Source organism: Bos indicus, chromosome 13, assembly GCF_029378745.1.
Source record: "Bos indicus isolate NIAB-ARS_2022 breed Sahiwal x Tharparkar chromosome 13, NIAB-ARS_B.indTharparkar_mat_pri_1.0, whole genome shotgun sequence".
NCBI lineage: Eukaryota > Metazoa > Chordata > Mammalia > Artiodactyla > Bovidae > Bos > Bos indicus.
The window spans coordinates 54220590-54239060 of NC_091772.1; the positions used below are offsets into that span (position 1 = coordinate 54220590).

Consider the following 18471-nt stretch of genomic DNA (forward strand, 5'->3'; position numbering starts at 1 on the left):
TTGGACTTTGTCTCTGTCATCAAGGCTCCCCATCTCTCCGGAGTGGGGCAAAACGTGGCCCTGTCCCCAGTCCCTTACCCTGCGCCCTTAGTGGCTCTGGGTGCTGGCCTGGGGAGGGGCCCAGGAGGGGGCTTGTTAAAATGAGGTCCTGCCCGAGGGTGAGCCCTCCATTGCTGGAGGCGTGAAGTGCAGGCTGAGAGGACGCTGGGGGTGTCTGTAAAGGACCAGTGAGCTGGGAGCCGTGGGAGTGTGGTGGGAGGACCAGCCTGAGAGCTGCTTGGAGGGTCTTCAGGAAGAGTCTGGGGGAGCAAACCTGGCCGTCCCGTCAACCTGGGGGCAGTGGGTGGGGGGTGACTCTATGAGAGATCCTGAGTCAGGAGAACAGTGGTTGGGGTGCCCTGAGCCCCGAGTGGCTCCTGTGCTCACAAAGGGGATGTTGGATACCAGGGGTGTAGTCCAAACTGACCCCCTCATTGGGGGAGCCCCTCTCCCCCGAAAGCTGGTATCTGCACTGTGTTCTGAGCCCAGAAGCCTGTCCACAGCAGTGTGCCCTTCGGGGACCCGTCCCCACCCCACTCCTGCCCAGGCTTCCATGTGGCGGGGCTGTGGGACCTGTAGGGGCCAGAGTCAGCCATGCTGACCGCCCGATTAGGGCAGTTCCCCAAAGGTGCCTGTGTTGGGGGAGTGTGTGGCAGGCCCGGGGGACACACCTCCAGACGGGGCCCCCAGAGTGAGCCGGGCCTGGGGGAGTCCAGGCCTTACGAGGACAGAACTCAGTGAAAACCATGGAAGAACACACACCTGGAGGGGACCCTCTCCCACGACTGAGGAAATCAACCAGCTAGTGGCTGCCTGCTCCCTGCGAGTGGATGCTGAGGCTTCTCTAGGGGAGGCTGGGGCCCTTCTTGTCCCCAGAGGCCTCAGAGCAGTGTCTTTCCTCTAAGGATGGGTCAGGTTCCCTGCTGGCAGGGGTGTGGGAAGCAGTGTGTGGGGAGGGGTGGGCTATCTGAGACTTTCTCAGAGGGAAGCTGAGACCCAGGTGAGAAGGCTGGCCTGGGCACAAGCATGTGGATGGGGCTTCACTTGCTTCTTCAGAGCCTGACAACCTGCCCGTCTTTCTTCTGTAATCGAGGTGAAACTCACAGAATGTACAATTAGTCATTCCAAAGTGGCCAATTGGGGGCGTTTTTTGGGTTCACAGTGAGGGGCAGCCACCAGCTGTCTCTGGTCTTGGGACGTGTTTGTCCCCCTCTAAGACACCTGAGCCCATCCAGTCTGTCTCCCCACCTCCAGCCCCTGGGGCCGTAGCTCCTGTTCTGGACATTTCATGGGAGCGGATCACATACTGTGTGACTTTCGCATCTGGCTTCCTTCACTGAGTGTCATGTGTTAAGGTTCATCCAGGTTGTGACCTGGGTCAGTGTTTTGCTCCCCTTAAAGGCTGAGCATGTTCCACTGCAGAGGGGCCAGTTGCCCACTGTGCATCTGCTGATGACCTGTGGGGTGTCCCCCTCAGTTTGGGGTGTCTGGAGCTGCTGTGAACACTTGAGTTCATGGCTCTGTGTGGACACACGCAAACATTTCCTGTTTTTAATGAGTGCGTTTGCTGCCTGTGAACTCATGTGTGGCCAGGCTCCCTGGGGTGTGCCGTACTCTCCTGGTCCCACGACCCCCACCCTCTGCCTTCAGAAGCCTCTGGGTCCCTTGGGCCTCTGTCCGTGGCCCCTTCTTGCCTCCTTACTCCCAAACTGTCTGGCGGGTCTGCACTATCGAGCCTTGTCTGATGGAGGCTGTGGGCTGGAGCTGACCTTGCCCTTTGTCAGGATGTGGGCCCACTCCGTGTGCGGGTTCTGGCTGCACACTGAGGGGACAGATGAGCAGAGCAGGTGAAGAGAGCTAGCACCAGGATGATTGGGGGCGCCAGGAGAGAAACTGGAGGGAGGTGGGGGCCTCTTGCAGAAGGTGACGCTGAGCATGGCACCTGGGCATGAGGACGGGGGTAGCCCTGCACTGGGGATGCAGCAGAGAGTGCTGGGCAGTAGAGGAGAGCGTGCAAAGGCCCTGGAGCAGGGAAGCTGGCGGGAGGAGATGGGCACTCCTCCAGGTGTCTTGGTAGGGTGTCGGGTAGTGGGAATGGGGAACAGAGAGATGGAAGAGTCTGGTGGAGCAGGCCTGAGATGGGGTCTTGGCAGGGAGGACCCCTGATGGGGGCTGTGAGCCTGGTGGGGACTGTTGTGTCTGAGGAGGCTGGGGATGACGAGGGGACCCATCCATGTGTGCAGGCTGGCTGCGGGTGGACTCTGATGGGGGATGGAGGGGAAATTCCAAGGCCGTCCAGTGGTTAAGATTGCAAGCTTCCACTGCAAGGGGCACAGGTTCAACCCCTGGGCAGGGAACTAAGGTCCTGCATGCAGTGTGGCTAAAATAAACACACAAACAAAAAATACCCCCAAACCTGTTTGACGTGGGATGGAGGAGGGCACTCGGGTGAGCCTTTGTCAGTGCTGGCTCTGGGTGCAGACAGGTGACTACTGGAGAGTGATCCCACGTGCAGCGGCCATCTTGGGGACGAGATGGGAAGGGCTGGGGAAGTGGTCTCTGTGGGTGCTGAGCCAGTGGGTTTCCTGCCAGGGCCCCAGGGGTCCTCCTGTCTGGCCTGGCCCCAGGGGAGAGCCCTTCCTGTAGCTCCTGGAGCCCCTGGGGCTTCACCACAGATGTCTACTCTTTTGGGGGTACTGGGGGGTCCCTTGGAACCTGGGGCTTCTGACTGGTGCGTGGTCAGGGGACTGGTGCGTGGGAAGGGTAGGACCAGACATTCACCAGATTCTCCCTGTGGCCGAGGCTTTGGAGGACAAGAGCCATCCGAGGTACTGGCCAGTGGGAGCATAAGGGGTCCCCCGAGCACACCTTCCTGCCCTGGGTGTTGGGAGAGAGAGGGCTGGATGTGGGGGTTGCTGTGGATGTGGAGTGACCTCTGGTCCAGCAGGGAGCAGGGGAAGGCGTTGGGGGCCAGAACAAGGGAGGCCAAGGTCATTTGTAGAGGCCTTGAATGCTGAGTCTGAAGCTGAACCTTCCCAGGGTCTGAGATTTCTGGGTCAGAGCCTGTCAGGTCCAAGGCACTGATTGAGCTCATGCTGTTTGCAAGGTTCCCAGGGCCCACCTCCTTCACTGCCATGGCCTTAGGTTCAGGTGGTGTCTCCAAGTGTCTTCTGTTCTCCTGGCAGCAGGCTTGATTGGCCTGGCTGGGCTGCAGTAGACTGGGTGCTGCCCCATTGGTGGCCCAGGCTCCAGGGAAGAGGTCTGCATGGAACCTCCAGCTCCCTCTGATCCTGGCAGGATGACGAGTGGTTCCCTGCATCTGCTTTGCACCTTGAACCGCCGTCAGGAATCCAGGCTTCCTGTCGCTCCCAGAGATTGGACGTGGCAGTGGATCCTGGAGGCAGAGCAGTTTATTAGGCAGTGAAATTAGATTCCAGGCTGCGGCGCCGGCTGCAGTCCTGAAGGACGAGGCAACGGGAGGTTCCCCAGGGACCTCACACTGGTGGCTCCCCCTCCCCCGGTCTCTCCTGGCTCCTGGGTCACCCGGCCCCCAGGGAGGCACAGTCTTATCAGAATGGACGTTATTCTGGGGACCCCGCCAGTGGAAGGGGAGCTCAGGCTTGGCCCCCATGGCTGCAGTGAGCAGCTTCACAGCCTCTGTGCTCCTTCTGTGCTCTCATCTGTAAAATGGACACACACTTTTCCCGTCTGTCAGTTGTTGGGTGCCTGGAGCATAGCAGACATGCTGTGAATTCCAGCCTGGGGGTGGGGCTCGATGTCAGTGACCCCTTCCCACTCTCCTCTCCCAGCTCTGGGGCCTGGGGGCGAGCAAATGGGTGATAGCAACACGACTATTTTTCCTCCCAATCCTGCCACCTGCTTATGAGAGGTTTATCTCATTAAGGGCTTCCCAGGTGGCACTTGTGGTAAAGAATGCCCCTGCCAGTGCAGGAGACGTAAGAGATGTGGGTTCGATCCCCGAGTCAGGAAGATCCCCTGGAGGAGGGCATGGCAACCCACTCCAGTATTCTTGCCTGGAGAATCCCATGGACAGAGGAGCCTGGCAAGCTGTAGTCTCTGGGGTCACACAGGGTCAGACATGACTGAGCATGTACACCTATCTCATTAAATATGTAGAATAAGGCGAGTAATCCCAGCTACCTTTTGACTCAGTCTTTGGAGAGGGGGGAGTCTGGGTTGCGGGGACAACCTTAGGGGGGCCGTCCCTGCCTGCACCACGGCCCTCCCAACAGTGACGTGGGATGAGGTGGCAGAGGCTTAGTCATGTTTTGCCAGGAGAGAAATATTCCCTGAAGTCAGATGGGGGAAGGAGGCAGGAGGGAAGAACCGGAGGCAGTGGGGTCTCCTTCTGGAAGTGGGGGCTGTCCCTCCCCAGAGCACAGGGGCAGGCAGACCACACACATGGGCACCCAGGGCCTGCGGGCACAGCTGTGGGCTCCCTGCCTCAATGGGTGTTGTCAGCCTTGGCTGTGGGGCTCCTCTGGCTGACGCCCAAGCCTCCAGCACCCTCAGTCCCTCCCGTCATCTCCTGCCTGCCCCTCCTCTCTGTCGTCAGACCCCTGCACTCAGGACCTATTTCAAAAGAGGGGTCCATCTCTGCTCAGAGCTTAGGCCATGGAAGTCCCTCCTGCCATCTGGTGGAGGTCTCTCCTGCTGCTTTGGATCCTGCAGGGCTGGGGCCAGCCCCACCCCGACCCCCCGCCATCGCCGCTGGTAGACTGGGTGCTCTGGGTGGTGCAGGCCCGGCTGTGCACCTGGGCTGTGGTGGTTCTGGCTGATGCTCACTCTCCAGGTGGTGAGCAAGGTCCGCTGTGCCTGCCTGCCCCGCCCCCCTGCCTGCCCCCCATCACAGCCCCTGGAGTCTGGGGCTGGGGACCAACTGCTCGAGATGCTTGTCTCCATGGCAACTGCTGCCAAGGAGAAGCATCCTGACATTGAATTCATTATCATAATTAGCCACCACGTACTGCCTTTGTGGATACCTCCTGCCACCGCTCCTTTCTTTCCCTGCAGCCTGGATAGTTCCTGGGCTGGAGGGCGTGAAGACTCCCCTCCCCCAGGGTCTGGGGCCTTGGTCAGGTGGCAAGGAGAGGTGCAGGATGGTACTGGGCATTAAGCTGAACCTTGCAGCAGAGGGGCTGGTCTCCCAGCGTGCGTGGGGTGGGGTGGACCCGCTCACCAGTCTGTCTGGGAGGAAACAGACTCTGGGGCCTGAGGGTCAGTGCCCAGCACACAGCTGGCCTCCCAGGGCCCCAGCGTTGTTGGCAGTGTCTGCCCCGCACCTCTGCAACTCCTCTCTTGAGGAGCAGCGGGGCAGAGGGAGTTCTTCTGAGACACAGCTGCCAGCTCCGAGGAGTCTGCCGGAGGCCAGAACCCAGGTCATGAAGGCAAGAGAGGCTCTGCCTGGCTCAGATTCGCCAGCATCTCCAGGATGCCTCAGTGCCCAAGGCCCCAGCATAACTGCAGTGGGCACCTTGCAATGGCCACAGGGCTAGGGGTGGTCACCCGTGTTGTCCTGTGGGAGGGCAGCACCTGCGTCTGAGCTAGCCTCCCACCCCCACCAGCTCCAGTGGGGGGCCAGGCCCCATTGAAGTGCCCCTTGTCACCAAGGATGCAGTGTCTGAAGCCAGGAGGCCAGAGGCAGAGCCCCCTCCTGGGCTTGTGGGGCCTCTGCCTCCCTGTCTATAGATGGGCATGGGCGATGGAAGTCTCAGGTGCCAGGCTGCAGCTGGGTGCTGGGTGGGGATGGCCACCAGTCACTGAGGTGCCCGCAGACGGGAGAGGCCTGGAGTAAGTGACTTCCATCAGCCAGCTGCCTGCGAGTGGCCAAGGACTGTGGGGACACCACTGCACTTTGGAGGTGTCCCTCTGGATCTGTGGGGGCCTCACCTGGACCTGGCAGCACAGAGTAAGGGGTGCTTGCTCCCTGGGGGCATCTGCTACCCTCCTCTGCTTCCTCCTCGTTGCCGAGTGGGCGTGCCAGCCTTTTTCCAAGCGTCCGTCCCGCTGCCTCCCCTGCACCCCCTGGCGGTGCCATCTGTGGCCATCTGTCCCAAAACATCAGAAACAAAACTGGGAGTGTGGCCGGCACTTTCTGGGGGAGAGGGGAGGAACGCTGTGAGGTTCCCACCTTGGGCTGCAGGTTTGTCTCCTGAGCTGCTGGTGGGGCTCCTGACAGCCTGGCCTCTGTCTGCTAGGAAGAGTGGGACATTCTGGAATGTTCTGAGATGCTGGCAGAGCCACCTCGAGGAAGCCAGGCAGAGAGGGCCTGGTCACCCAGAGTCCTGGCCTTTTCTTTGTTCTCTAGAGGAGTGTTCTTATGCAGCACAAGGAGCTGGCATTTGTGGGTATGGCACTGGGCCCTGCCTCCCCAGCAGACAAGAATGATGTCAGGCACCCTGGACACCCTGATCTCTAGTCTGGTCAGACTCACCCTCTGCTGGGTCCCGGACTCACTGTCTACCCCTTACCCACTCCAGGGCCACTCCACTTACTCTTCCCTCTGTCAGGAACACCTTCCCTTCTCTGTTGGCCCCACCAGCTAGCTCTTCACCCTGCAGTGTGATGGACACCTCCCCAGGGAAGCCCACCGGGTCGTGTGTCCCCCCAGCTCCCAAGTCCCGGTACTGAGCTGAGCTGGGTCCCAGTGCCCCTTCTGAAGTGGGCGACCAACCTCAGTCTCTCCCACCACACAGGCCTTGGCATCCTGACCCACTGCCCTGGGATCTCCTCCAACCCTGGCAGACCCTCTCTGGGCATGTGGGTTCCTTCTCAACAGCAGAGTTGAGGGGAGGATACTGTGGGCAGAGATTTATGGATATAAGGCACATGAGACATCTGGACATTTTTGTCCCTGGGCTCAGCTAATTGAATAAATTGGCTAATGAACAAAGGAAATTAATTGCGGTTTTGAAATGTGACCGTTTCCCCGCATGCCTTTTGTCTGTGCCAGCGGCCTTCAGATAGAGCCGGGGGTGATGATGGAGCCAGGGACACGGATGGGGCCAGGGGCGATGATGGAGCTGTCTTCAGGAGGCCATGCTCCGAGGAGGGGCTGGGTCAGCCCTGTAAGCGGGGTGGCCTGTGTCTCTCTGGGCCTTGTTGCCAGGCCTCTTCCGGGCACGTGGGCAGGACCACCGGAGGTACCCCTGGGTCTGACTGAGGCTCAGTAGGCCTTGGCGCTGAGCACCCCCTCGGTGATTCTGGCCAGACTGGGCAGGCCAGGCCCACGTCACTGTCGCCGTGGCCAGGCTGGGTTTGGACTATGTGGCGTTGGCTCTGAGGGTCTCATTCCCCACCCCACCTCTGCCACCAAGGAAGCCAGTGGTCTCGATGCCCAGGGACGGTGGAGCTGGATGCCTGGGGTTTCCCAGGTGGTGGTAAAGTGGGAGAGCACCTCAGGAGCCCTAGACCCCCATCAGCAGCCCTCAGGGGCTCTGCTCCCTGGGATGTCAGCCCCACCCTGTCCCCTTTGGCTGGACACCTACTGCCCAGCGGTTCCTGGTTCTGGAAATTGACTAGTTCTCTGTGCCCACTCCCAACACTGCCTACAGGCGTGTTCTGGTGGTCAAGGATGCTGGACGGCATGGGTGAAGCCGGTGTGAACTAGGGGACAGGAAGTGTTTGCCTGTGAGCCTGGCAAGGACAGTTGTAGACAGGGATGGGGGACCATGCCTGGGTGCCTTGCTTGAGGGTAGACTGTGGCATTTGCTCAGTTCTCATTTGCCCAGTGACCCAGGAGGCAGTGCCCCTTGTTTGCTCTGAGAGCTTTGGGAGCAGACAGACAAGGGACACGTGGTGGGTGTCCTGGAGAGCAGATGAGGCTGGTCATCGCCATGGAGCCCTGGGGGGTGTCCCCTGCTCTGGGCGCCCGGCCTGGCTGACCGCCCTCTGCTCGGTCCCTAGGTTCCTGCTGGTCTTCTCCTGCCTTGTGCTGTCCGTGTTCTCCACCATCAAGGAGTATGAGAAGAGCTCTGAGGGCGCGCTCTACATCCTGGTGGGTCCCGCAGGATGGCGCGGAGGGCTTGATGGCACTCGAGGCCGCGGGCGGCAGCCTGTCCTTGATCCTGTTGGTCTGACCCTCCAGGTCCCCCACTGGCAGGGACCCCCACCCTCATGGCACCCACTGTTCTTCTTGGTAGCCCTTCGGTTCCTCCCAGCCTCCCCTCCTGACGGTGATATTGCAGCTTCCTCAGCCTCCACTGGCCCCTCCCCACAACACCCCAGCACCCCGTTCCCGGCCTGCCCCCCACCCTGTGTCATCACAGCACCTGACAGCCCCCGCCTCCGCTGTCCCTTTGCCCTTTCCCACCTTCCGTTCTCACTGGAGCCTGCGGGCTTGGGTGGCCCCCTCCACCTCGGAGTGTGGGGTGTTTCCCTGCAGATGTGGGTGTGGGGTGGGGGTTGTGAAGCTCACAGCACTCCTGTGATGGGTAGGGGTGGGCGCCATGGCAACTGCAGGGTAATTTCTGTGTTGCTGTTAGTGATGGGAGGCAGGGCTGCAGGGAGGCTGATCCTGCATCCAGATGCACCTCTGGGGAGTCCTCCTCCCCGCTGCCCTGTGTCCTGGGGCTGCCCCAGGCCTGGGAGCACCCCCAACTTGACAATTACCTGAGACCCTCCATCAGCTGTACCCTCTGTGCCCTGAATGCACATCAGCTACACAGGATGGGACCCCACACCAGCTACACAGGATGGGGGCCCCACACTGGCTACACAGGACAGGGACCCCACACTGGCTACACAGGACGGGGACCCCACACTGGCTACACAGGACGGGGACCCCGCACTCATACTGGCTACACAGAACAGGGCCCTACACCAGCGACGCAGGATGGGGACCCCACACTGGCTACGCAGGACAGGGACCCGCACTGATACCGGCTACACAGAACGGGGCCCCACACCAGCAACACAGGACGGGGGCCCCACACCAGTTACACAGGACAGCCCCCCATCCAGTGTAGTGGCTCAGCTGCAGCGTCACCCGCAGGAAATCGTGACCATCGTGGTGTTCGGTGTGGAGTACTTCGTGCGGATCTGGGCTGCGGGTTGCTGTTGTCGGTACCGTGGCTGGAGAGGGCGGCTCAAGTTTGCCCGGAAGCCCTTCTGTGTGATTGGTGAGGCCCGGTGGGGATAGGTGGGCAGGCACAAATGCAGGACCAGCTTTTTCTGAAAGTTTCTTCCCACCTGCCCTCTTGGCAGCAGAGCCCGTGGTTGATGCGGCCTGAGTGCAGGGCAATGAGGTGCCGGGTGGCCGTGCCTAGGGACGGGTTGGGCTGGGTGGACTGCGGAACCACGCCATGCTGGTACTTTGTGTGCGTTCATCTGTCCATCCTTCCGGAGCCCTGGTGGGGGCCGCCCTTCTGCAGCAGAGGGCCCGCCCCCCAGCTCCGCCGTCTCCCGCAGACATCATGGTGCTCATCGCGTCCATCGCGGTGCTGGCTGCCGGTTCCCAGGGCAATGTGTTCGCCACATCGGCGCTCCGGAGCCTGCGCTTCCTGCAGATCCTGCGCATGATCCGAATGGACCGTCGGGGCGGCACCTGGAAGCTGCTGGGCTCCGTGGTCTATGCGCACAGCAAGGTGAGGGTGCCAGGCCAGGGTGGGGAGGGCTGGCCGGGCATGACACAGCCTCTCTTTTCCTCTGGGTGTCTTCCCATGACTTGACCCTTGACCTCGTCTCCCCAGCTTTTCTGCCAGGCCCAGAACCGGCTGGCTCCATGGTGTTGGGTGTACTAGATTAGTGCCCATCCCCCAGTCACCTGCGCATTAGACTGAGGCTCGTGGTGGCCACGGGCTGTGGGACCTGCGAGGTGGCTGCAGTCCCAGGTCCTTCCCAATCCCCACCCTGTGTTCCCAGGAGTTCCACAAGCCCAGATCCCACCCTGCCAGGCTGTGCAGAGAGGCCATCCTGCTGGTGGGTGGGCTTATTGGCCCCCAGCCTCCTCCCCACTGTCCTTCTTGTCTGAGGCCCTGAGGCTGGGCCTTGGTTAACAAGACAAAGTGGAAGTGTCCCTCAGCCTCAGGGAACATTCTCCAGCCTGCCTGCCTAACAGCCATTCAGGACCACTCCTTTCCTGGGTGGATGCGGCTCTGGGCCATCCCTGCCTGCCATCCTCTAGGGGTGAGGTACACAGGTGTGGGACCACCCAGGGCTGGGGCTGGGGCTGGAAAACCAGCTGCCTCTCCTGTCTGCCCAGGCTTGGGGCTCCCGGGGACTCTGCAGCCGGCTCTCGGGAGGCGTACCTGCCCCGGAAGCCCAGGGGACCCAGAGCTCAGCGAACGTCCAGCCAGATGGGGCCCTGTGCTCCTGGGCAGGTTGGGCTGGGCGCCAATTTGGCCGCTGTGACGTGGCCATCTCTTTCAGGAGTTGGTCACTGCTTGGTACATCGGCTTCCTCTGCCTCATCCTGGCCTCATTTCTGGTGTACTTGGCAGAGAAGGGGGAGAACGATCACTTTGATACCTACGCGGACGCACTCTGGTGGGGCCTGGTGAGTGTCTGGCCTCTGGGGCCAAGGAGAGGGACCTTCACCAAGGACGTGCTCGCCGGGCGTGGCCTGCCTTGGGGTCCCTCCTGCCCATGGTCTGAGATCCCCCCACTCCTCCCCACGGTGTGCCCCAGTTCTCCTGCCTAACCTGGCTGGAGACATCTTTCTGGGGCCATCGGCTGGCTGCTTCTGACCAGAATGCCATGTGGAGGTGGCGTCCCAGATGGGCCGTGGTGGGGGATGCACTGGTCTATGTGGGGTGGCAAGAAGCCTGGCCCTCGGAGCCTGTACCCAGCCATGGCCGGTTCCTTCTCCGCTGACCAACCTGTGTGATCTCTGTGATGGAGGGGGAGGGGGCGGTGCTGCCTGTCATGTTGATGGAGCAGAGTTTGAAAAGGGGAGCTAGACCCCCCTGACTTAACCTCCCAGGCTGCTCCTGACGAGGGGGACTCCGTCCAGAGCTGGTAAACTTTTGGCCCATGCTCATGGCCACCTACCTCCTGGGCCCCTTGAGGGCCCCTCTCCTGTCACCTGGTGCAATGGCCTCTTCTGAGAAAAGGCTTCCTGGGCCACCCTCCAAAGGGCCCCGCAGACCTTGACCCCGATTGCTCGAGCCAGGACCTCCTCCTTGTCTGTTTCCATGGACGCCTCCAGGTGGGGGCCGGAGTGCCCCTCCTTTGTGAGCTCTTCTGGGGGTGCTGGACACTCAGACGGGCAACCCCTTCTGGGTATTCCCCACCTACACCGGGGGTTTCCTCTGTGAACTTTATTTTTATTTTAGTGTTTCATTTTCGGCCATGTTTCTTGGCGTGTGGGGGTCTTAGTTCCCGACCAGAGACTGAACTTGGGCCCTCGGCACTTTTATTGCTGAGTCTTGACCAAGAGACCTCCAGGGAAGTCCCTTCTCTGTGAACTGCAGACTTTAAAGTTTCACTCTGCTCTGTGATGGGATGAGATTGGCTCCGCCCCATCATTCTTGGGAACCGTTCCACCTGAGATCCCCTTGTTCTGCTCTGTGGGCTGGTGGTCCTTGGAGGGGCCTCATGGGCACTGGGGGAGTCCCCCCACCACCTTGCTGTCAAGCTGACCTCCCGAATGCTGGCCGTTAACACTGGCCTTGAATGCTGGCCCCGAGGGCCGAAGCCTTAGCAATCCCCCCACGTCCCCAAGTCTGCCTTTGTTTTGGGACTGCATGACCTTCTGAGGGAGAAGTTCGTGAGACCATGTGTGTGGAGGTGCCCCAATTCCATGCCCCTCCTGGCAGCTGGGCCCCTCCCTCTCTGGCCTCAGCTCACAAGGCCCCCCTCCAAAGGCCCCCAGATGACCCCTGAGCATCCTCAGAGGGTCCCTTGGCCCTATCACCTGTCAGGCTCCGGCTTTGTCGGAGCCTCCCGGCTGCCCGTCCGGCTGGAGCTCGGCCCTCCTGGGTGAACCTGTCCTGCCCAATTCAGGTGTAAAATGAGAGTGGAGGCTGAACACCCCGCCCCCCCACCCCACGCCCTGTTGGAGAGTTTCATTTTGGTTCTTGAGCGGGGAAGGGTGGCTGGTGGTGACCCCTGCCTCACGGGCCCCATGTAGGCAGCATGGGGCATGGGTCTGTCCAGCTGCCCTGAGGCCTCAGAGAGGGCCCTGGCTCCTGCCAGGTCTGCCTGAGTGCAGGCTCTCTGTTCACAGATCACCCTGACAACCATTGGCTACGGGGACAAGTACCCTCAGACCTGGAACGGGAGGCTCCTGGCAGCGACCTTCACCCTCATCGGTGTCTCCTTCTTCGCTCTTCCTGCTGTGAGTCCTGCCCTTCCTGCCTTTGCGGGGGACAGAGTCTGGCCTCCTCGGTGACCACTTCTCTCCTTGGGGTCACATGGGGCAGGGCAGGGCTCCCCTCTCACTGCATCTGTGGGTCCCCATCAGCGCCTCCTAGCCCTGGGATTGACCAGTTGGGTCCCTGTGGCCAGGAGCGGTGCTGTGGATGACACGTCTCTGGCGGGTCTCCTGCAGAAGGCATGGGGGCCCTGTTAGCCCTCCAACTGCAGCTGTGCAGGACATGGGGGAGCTGGTGGTGCTGCTGTCTGGGTGGTCTTCTCTGAGACCCTGGGCCTCACCCCCGGCTCATTGTAGTGTAGACAGAATGGGAGGACGGCAACCTTTGTGCCCAGGTGTGTTCAGAGTGGGCCCTGCCAAGCTCCTGTGAGGATGAAGCCCCCCAGTCTGTCTCCTGGTGACTAGGGGCTGGGGGTGGGGGCGAGAAGGCGGAGCCCGGAGTGTGCAGGCAAGGTGGGGGGGGCTCTGGTCCCTGGGTGCTGTCTGACCCCAGTGACTTGCAGGGCATTTTGGGGTCTGGCTTTGCCCTGAAAGTTCAAGAGCAGCACCGTCAGAAGCACTTTGAGAAGAGGCGGAACCCCGCAGCAGGTCTGATCCAGGTGCGTCCAGATAGCCCCCGTGTGGGCCCCACACGGACCCATGGGACCCCTGGCCTGGGCCCGCGGTGCTGGAGCGAAGCCCCACTGGGTATTTGTCTCCTGTTGGGGAATTCAAGTCTGTGCTGAGAACCGCTTAGATGTTTGCAGAGGCCCAGCTCCTATGGCACATCAGGGCCAGCAGTCTATAGGCCCTGGGCCAGGCTGTCACCGGTGCTCCCGAGCTGTCCCCTCATAGCACCGACGCTGCCTTGCACTTGTGGGATCGGGGTTCAGTGACCCCCATGCAGGTAGGTGGCAGAGCCATGTCTGTGCTGCCCAGCCTGCACCACCCACCCCATCACTGGGGTCACAGTGGCCATGCAGTATCCAGCGGTGCTTCCTGAGCTATCCTGAAAGTTCGGGCCGGGCACAGGCTGCCTGAGAGGCTGAGGTTCCTGCAGCCCTTCCCAAGGACCAGGGATCCAGTGGACTTTTGGCATTGACTGGCCTTTACTACAGGCTGAACACTGGCCTGGTCCCTCACATGGCTTGGCTTGTTTTTTTAAAGATGTTTTCTTTCCCAGGTTGCAGCCTACTTTTGTGTGTATATGTATACCTGTCTTTCACTGTGAGAACTTCAAATGACTGCTTCTTTTAAATGCAAAAGAGTGTAAAGAAGAACAAAAATGCCCCCCCCCCCCCCCGCCCCCTCATTGACAATAGTCCCACCCACTATTGACACCAAAGTCACAGCACTGCCAGAGGTTGCAAGGTTAGGGAAGGAGCGTGGCCTGAACAGACAGCACTTCCCCGCAGCCCCCTCCTCTCTGAGAAGCTCCGAGTTATTGGGGGAGGGCAGGAGATGGGGAGGAATTGGGGAAGGACCTCCACACACTGGGGGCTCCATGAGGCCACACATGCCCAGCGCTGAACGCAGGCTCAGAAGTGACTGGAGAAGACGGTAAGTGCTTACTTCACCTGACTTCATGCGGTAGGAAGTCAGCCTCTGAGACTGGTTTCTTAGATATGACACCAAAAGCATAAGAAATGAAAGGAAAACTTCTATGCGTCCAAGGGCACTATTTGAACTGTCTCCTTAGAGAGTGAAAAGATAACCCACAGGATGGGAGAAAATATTTGCACATCAGATATCTGATGGAGATCTGGTATCCAGAATACATGAAGGACTCGCAGCTCAATGGCAAACAGACAAACGACCCAACTAAGAAATGGGCAAAGGATTTAAGTAGACATCTCTCTGGAGAAGATATACCAGATGGCCTATAAGAACGTGAAAAGATGTTCAGTGTCGTTCTTCATGGGGGAAATGCAAAGCAAAAGTCCTTCATGTCCACCAGGATGGGTCACAATTTAAAAAAAGTGTTGATGAGGATGTGAAGTCAGAACCCTCATACGTCGCTGTGGGAGTGGGTGTGAAATGGTGTGGCTGCTGTAGAAGACAGTTTAGTGGCTCCTCCAAAGGTTAAACCTGTCACACAACCCAGCAATCCCACTCTTAGGTGAACACCCAACAGAACTGGAAACAGGTGTTTAGCCACAGTCCTTCACGCAGGTGTTCACAATGGCACCATTCACAGGAGCCAAAGGTTGAAACACTGCCTCAGCCAGTGAAAGGGTGCAGAAGGTGTGGTCCGTCCACAGGCTCGAATCTTGTTTTTCAGTCACTCAGTTGTGTCTGACTCTTTGTAACCCTATGGGCTGTAGCCCATCAGGCTCCTCTGTCCATGTGGTTTCCCAGACAACAATACTGGAGTGGGTTGCCATCTCCTTCTCCAGGGGATCTTCCTAGGGATTGCACCTGCATTTCCTGCATTGCAGCAGATTCTTTACCACTGAGCCCCATGGGAAGCCCCATGCTTGAATATGTCTGGCCTTAAAAAGAACAAGGCTTGGACATGGGCTCCACCAGGGACAGGCCTTGGGAACGTGCTAAACGGAGGGAGCCAGACCCAGGAGGCCTGCCACTGAAATTCTATTGCTAGGAAGTGTCCAGAGTGGGGAACCGCAGAGACTGACGCAGATCAGGGATGGCAGGCCAGGGGTGGAGGGAGTGGGGAGTCATGCTGGTGGGTTGGGGGCCCTTGGTCTTGAGGTGGTGAAAGTGTGGTGTTTGTCAAGGGGACATTTGCACAGCATCAGGAACGAGCTTAGCGCCAATCAACTGTGCCCTTTAAGAGGGTGAATTTTACGTTATGTGTATTTTACTCTGATTAACGAGAGTTGGGAGCAGAGGCCAGGCCTGGCCAAGGCTGGTGTAAAGGCCAGGCCCTGCAGGGGTTCAGCCTTACAGTGGAGGATGCGGCCCATGTCCTTGGCTCTGGCCCTCACCTCCTGTCCCCTGGGGAGGGCAGGAAGGTGACCATGATGCCGAGTGATGGCTGCCAGGCATTAGGTGGGACAGATGGAAGGGAAAGAACTGGAGTTCCGTGCGGACTCACTGCTGGGTCCCCGCTCCCAACTCTACTCTGCAGAGGTGACTGTGGCCCATGGGGATGGGAGCGACACTGGGCTGCTGTCCAGAGGCCAGTGCACAGGGATGCGTGGGAGCGAGGCCCCGGGAGAGGCAGGAGGGCCCCTAGCGGCGCCTGACCCCCCTCCTCTCTACAGTCCGCCTGGAGGTTCTATGCCACCAACTTGTCGCGCACGGACCTGCACTCCACATGGCAGTACTACGAGCGCACGGTGACCGTCCCCATGTACAGGTACCTCTGCGCCCCCCACGCTGCCTGGGTGTGCCCCCCATTTGTCCTTAATCCCCATTTTCAGTTGCTCATCATTTTGTTTGCTTTTTGTTTCTTTTTCTTTAAAACATGTACTTTTCAGAAACGAGTCGTGTGTGATTTATTTTATTAACTTTGTTCTCTGTTTTATAGTTTGCGGCTTTTATTTTTCACCTTCATTCCGCCCCCTGCTTAGTGTCCTTGCTGTCAGGGGTGTAGTGTGTGAGTCTGGTGGACACGGCCCCCTGAGCTCACGGAGGTAAATGCGGCTGCTTCCACGGACGGCAGCCGGGTGCAGCCCCGCTGGTGGGGGGCCCTGTGTTTAGAAGCAAAAGGATAACCTTGACCCTCTGACCCCTAGTGAGGGCCAGGGTCTCTGTTGAGGAAGGAGAGACCCCCGGACCACAGAGAGGCCCCAACAGGACAAGGTGCAGACACCCCCACGATCCCTGCGGGGGACAGAGGGTCCTGGGGAGCCCCCCTGGGGGCCACATGGACAGTGGGCACCTTTCCAGGCTCTGCCCCTGGGGTGTGTTGGTGCCAGGCCCGGGCTCAGAATGAGGTCCGAGGTGAGAAGGGTGGGGCCTGGCCAGAGTCCATGAAGGTCAGATGCCCTCCGGTGAACGCTGAACTCTGGGTCCTTTCAGCCAGAAGAGTCCCCTTACCTGCCCCTGAGTGTCCACCCAATGGAGCCCTCACCGGGGCAGAGTCCTCCTGCAGGTCCCCACCTGCCTCTCCCAGGATCTGTCACCTGGGAGACAGTGCTGCCCACTCCCCTCTCCAGCATTTGACCCACCATCACTCCCAGGGACACTCAGTCTCGGGGTGCCGGGGGCCCAAGGGCACTCGCTCTTACCCCAGGCCCTGTGTTCCCAGTCCTCAAGGCAGGACCGACCCTCGTGCTAATTTTCTTTGTTCTGTTGTTTCCCCCACTTTCCTCGACTATTTTTTTCATTTCCTTTTTCTTCTCCCGTTCTTTTACAATCTTCTGTTCCTTTCCCTTTGTGTGTGTGTGAAAAACACTTGAAAGCTCGCAAACTCAAACCTACGGGGCCTCCAGGTAGGACTGCATGGGCGGAAAGCGTGTAGTGTGATTCTGTTCTGTTGGGGACTGTCCCGGGGCCCCCTGAGCCAGCCCTGCCCAGCCTGTGGCCCCTACTTGGAGCCACATGCCCCCTCCTCGCTACCCTGGTCCCCTCTCCTGACTGCCCCCAACCCCCAAGCTGCTTTCTTGTGCTGGAACTGTCTGTCCAGGTGTTTTCTGTCCCTTGTTCTGCTTCCTGCCTGTCTCAGTGGCTGGGGTCCTGCCCCTGCGCCTCCACCCTGCCCCCGGGGCCCCACTTATGCCCAGTGCAGAGGTAGTGGAGACGGAGTATTGGCTGTCCCAGTTTGGGGCACTCCCAGTTAGCCCCCAGTCCTGGCAGACTGCTCTGGGCTTGGGGTCTCTCTCTCTCTCTGCATCCACTCCCCCAGCCCCAAGTCTTCCCACTGCAGTGAGAGTGAGACTCAAGGCCGCGGACAGAGGGTTCTGTGGCCCATCCATGTAGCCCCACTGGCCATGTCTGCACCAGACAGCTCACTTCCTGGGGTCCCCTGTCTAGACCAGGGTGCCGAGCTGCTCCAGGAAGGGTCCTCTGTGCCCTTTGTAGGCCCTGCCTTTCCCCTCAGAGTGGTGGCACCGTACTCCGCCCTGCAGAGCAGGGATCTCTCATCCTCCCTTGGTGCCCTCTGTGGGAACCTGTCAGAATTAATCCTCTGCTCCCAGAAGGGAAGAGGGGGCCAGGCAGGGCCAGGGTCCGCAGGCAGGAGGGCCTGACCCCTCCCCCAGAGGCGGGGTGGTGAGAGACCAGTATCCTTCCTGGCTGCTGACCTGGGTTCCTGGGGCTCCAGGTGGGGGGACCCTGCTTCAGACCCTGACAGGCTCCTCCCAGACCAGCAGCCCCTTGGTTCACCTACTCCAGCAGCACCACACCCACCGATGTCCGGGGAGACACCCCTGCCCAGCCCCGGGCCTGGGGGCTGGTGGTGTCCTCCGCAGCCAGCTGACCCCTAGACTAACACCGCTCGCTCCTGTGTGTCCCACCCCTGTCGCCCGCTGCACTCTCGTCCCCCACGACTGGACTGTGTGTGCGTGGCCCTCGAGTGTGTGGTGCCTGCACGTCCTTGCCCGTCTGTGTTCTGTCCCCTGCCGCTCTGTGTCCAAGGCATGGCGTCCTAACTGCGTGTCCCTGCCCTTGACCCACGTGTGGGGGCTGACTGGGTCCAGCTGCCCGGGGTCTCTGCTCCAGGCCATGGTGGGTGCTCAAGGCAGTGAGGAGACCAGCTCTGCCCCAGTGTCCATCCTGGGGCTCTCCTGTACCCATGGCTTGAGCCGACTGAACTGCCCAGGCCTCTTGCTTGGTCTGGACCTAAGAGGACAGGGGACAGCCTTGGAGAGGAGTGGGGAGGGGGAAGAGGAGGGCGAGCGTTCCCAGGATCCAGGCCTGGCGGGGCTGGGGCTGCAGAGGGAACAGAGAGGGGGGCCACATCTGCTCCCCTGGGATGGCAATGACCAGGGCAGGGCTGGGGGACGGGCGTTCCTTTGGGTGCTAGGGGCACGGCTGGGCAGGGAGGAGTTGGGAGAGACCAGAGCAAAGTTGGAGACTGAGTGGCAGGGGCAGGTCAGGGCTGCGGGTGCAAGGGGTCAGAGATCTTCCTCTTTTGGAGACAGTGGGGAGTCCGAGCAGAAGGACTAGAGCAGGTCAGAGGAAGATGGGCATCCGGGGAGCAGGGACATGGGG

General features: G+C 60.3%; 1 protein-coding gene across 9 annotated transcripts in view; it reads left to right on the forward strand.

Annotated features, from left to right (window-relative positions):
* The window catches only part of KCNQ2 (potassium voltage-gated channel subfamily Q member 2), a 48474-nt gene that overhangs the window by 7962 nt on the left and 22041 nt on the right, over positions 1-18471 (forward strand). For 7 of the 9 annotated variants that reach the window (XM_070801299.1, XM_070801298.1, XM_070801301.1 and 4 more), the window contains exons 2-9: positions 7966-8056; positions 9053-9179; positions 9469-9644; positions 10429-10554; positions 12226-12336; positions 12876-12971; positions 15579-15673; positions 16722-16751. In XM_070801299.1, the coding sequence (XP_070657400.1) occupies positions 7966-8056; positions 9053-9179; positions 9469-9644; positions 10429-10554; positions 12226-12336; positions 12876-12971; positions 15579-15673; positions 16722-16751 (852 nt within the window). The remainder of the gene's footprint in view (positions 1-7965; positions 8057-9052; positions 9180-9468; positions 9645-10428; positions 10555-12225; positions 12337-12875; positions 12972-15578; positions 15674-16721; positions 16752-18471) is intronic. The other 2 variants (XM_070801300.1, XM_070801305.1) reach the window with 1 other exon arrangement.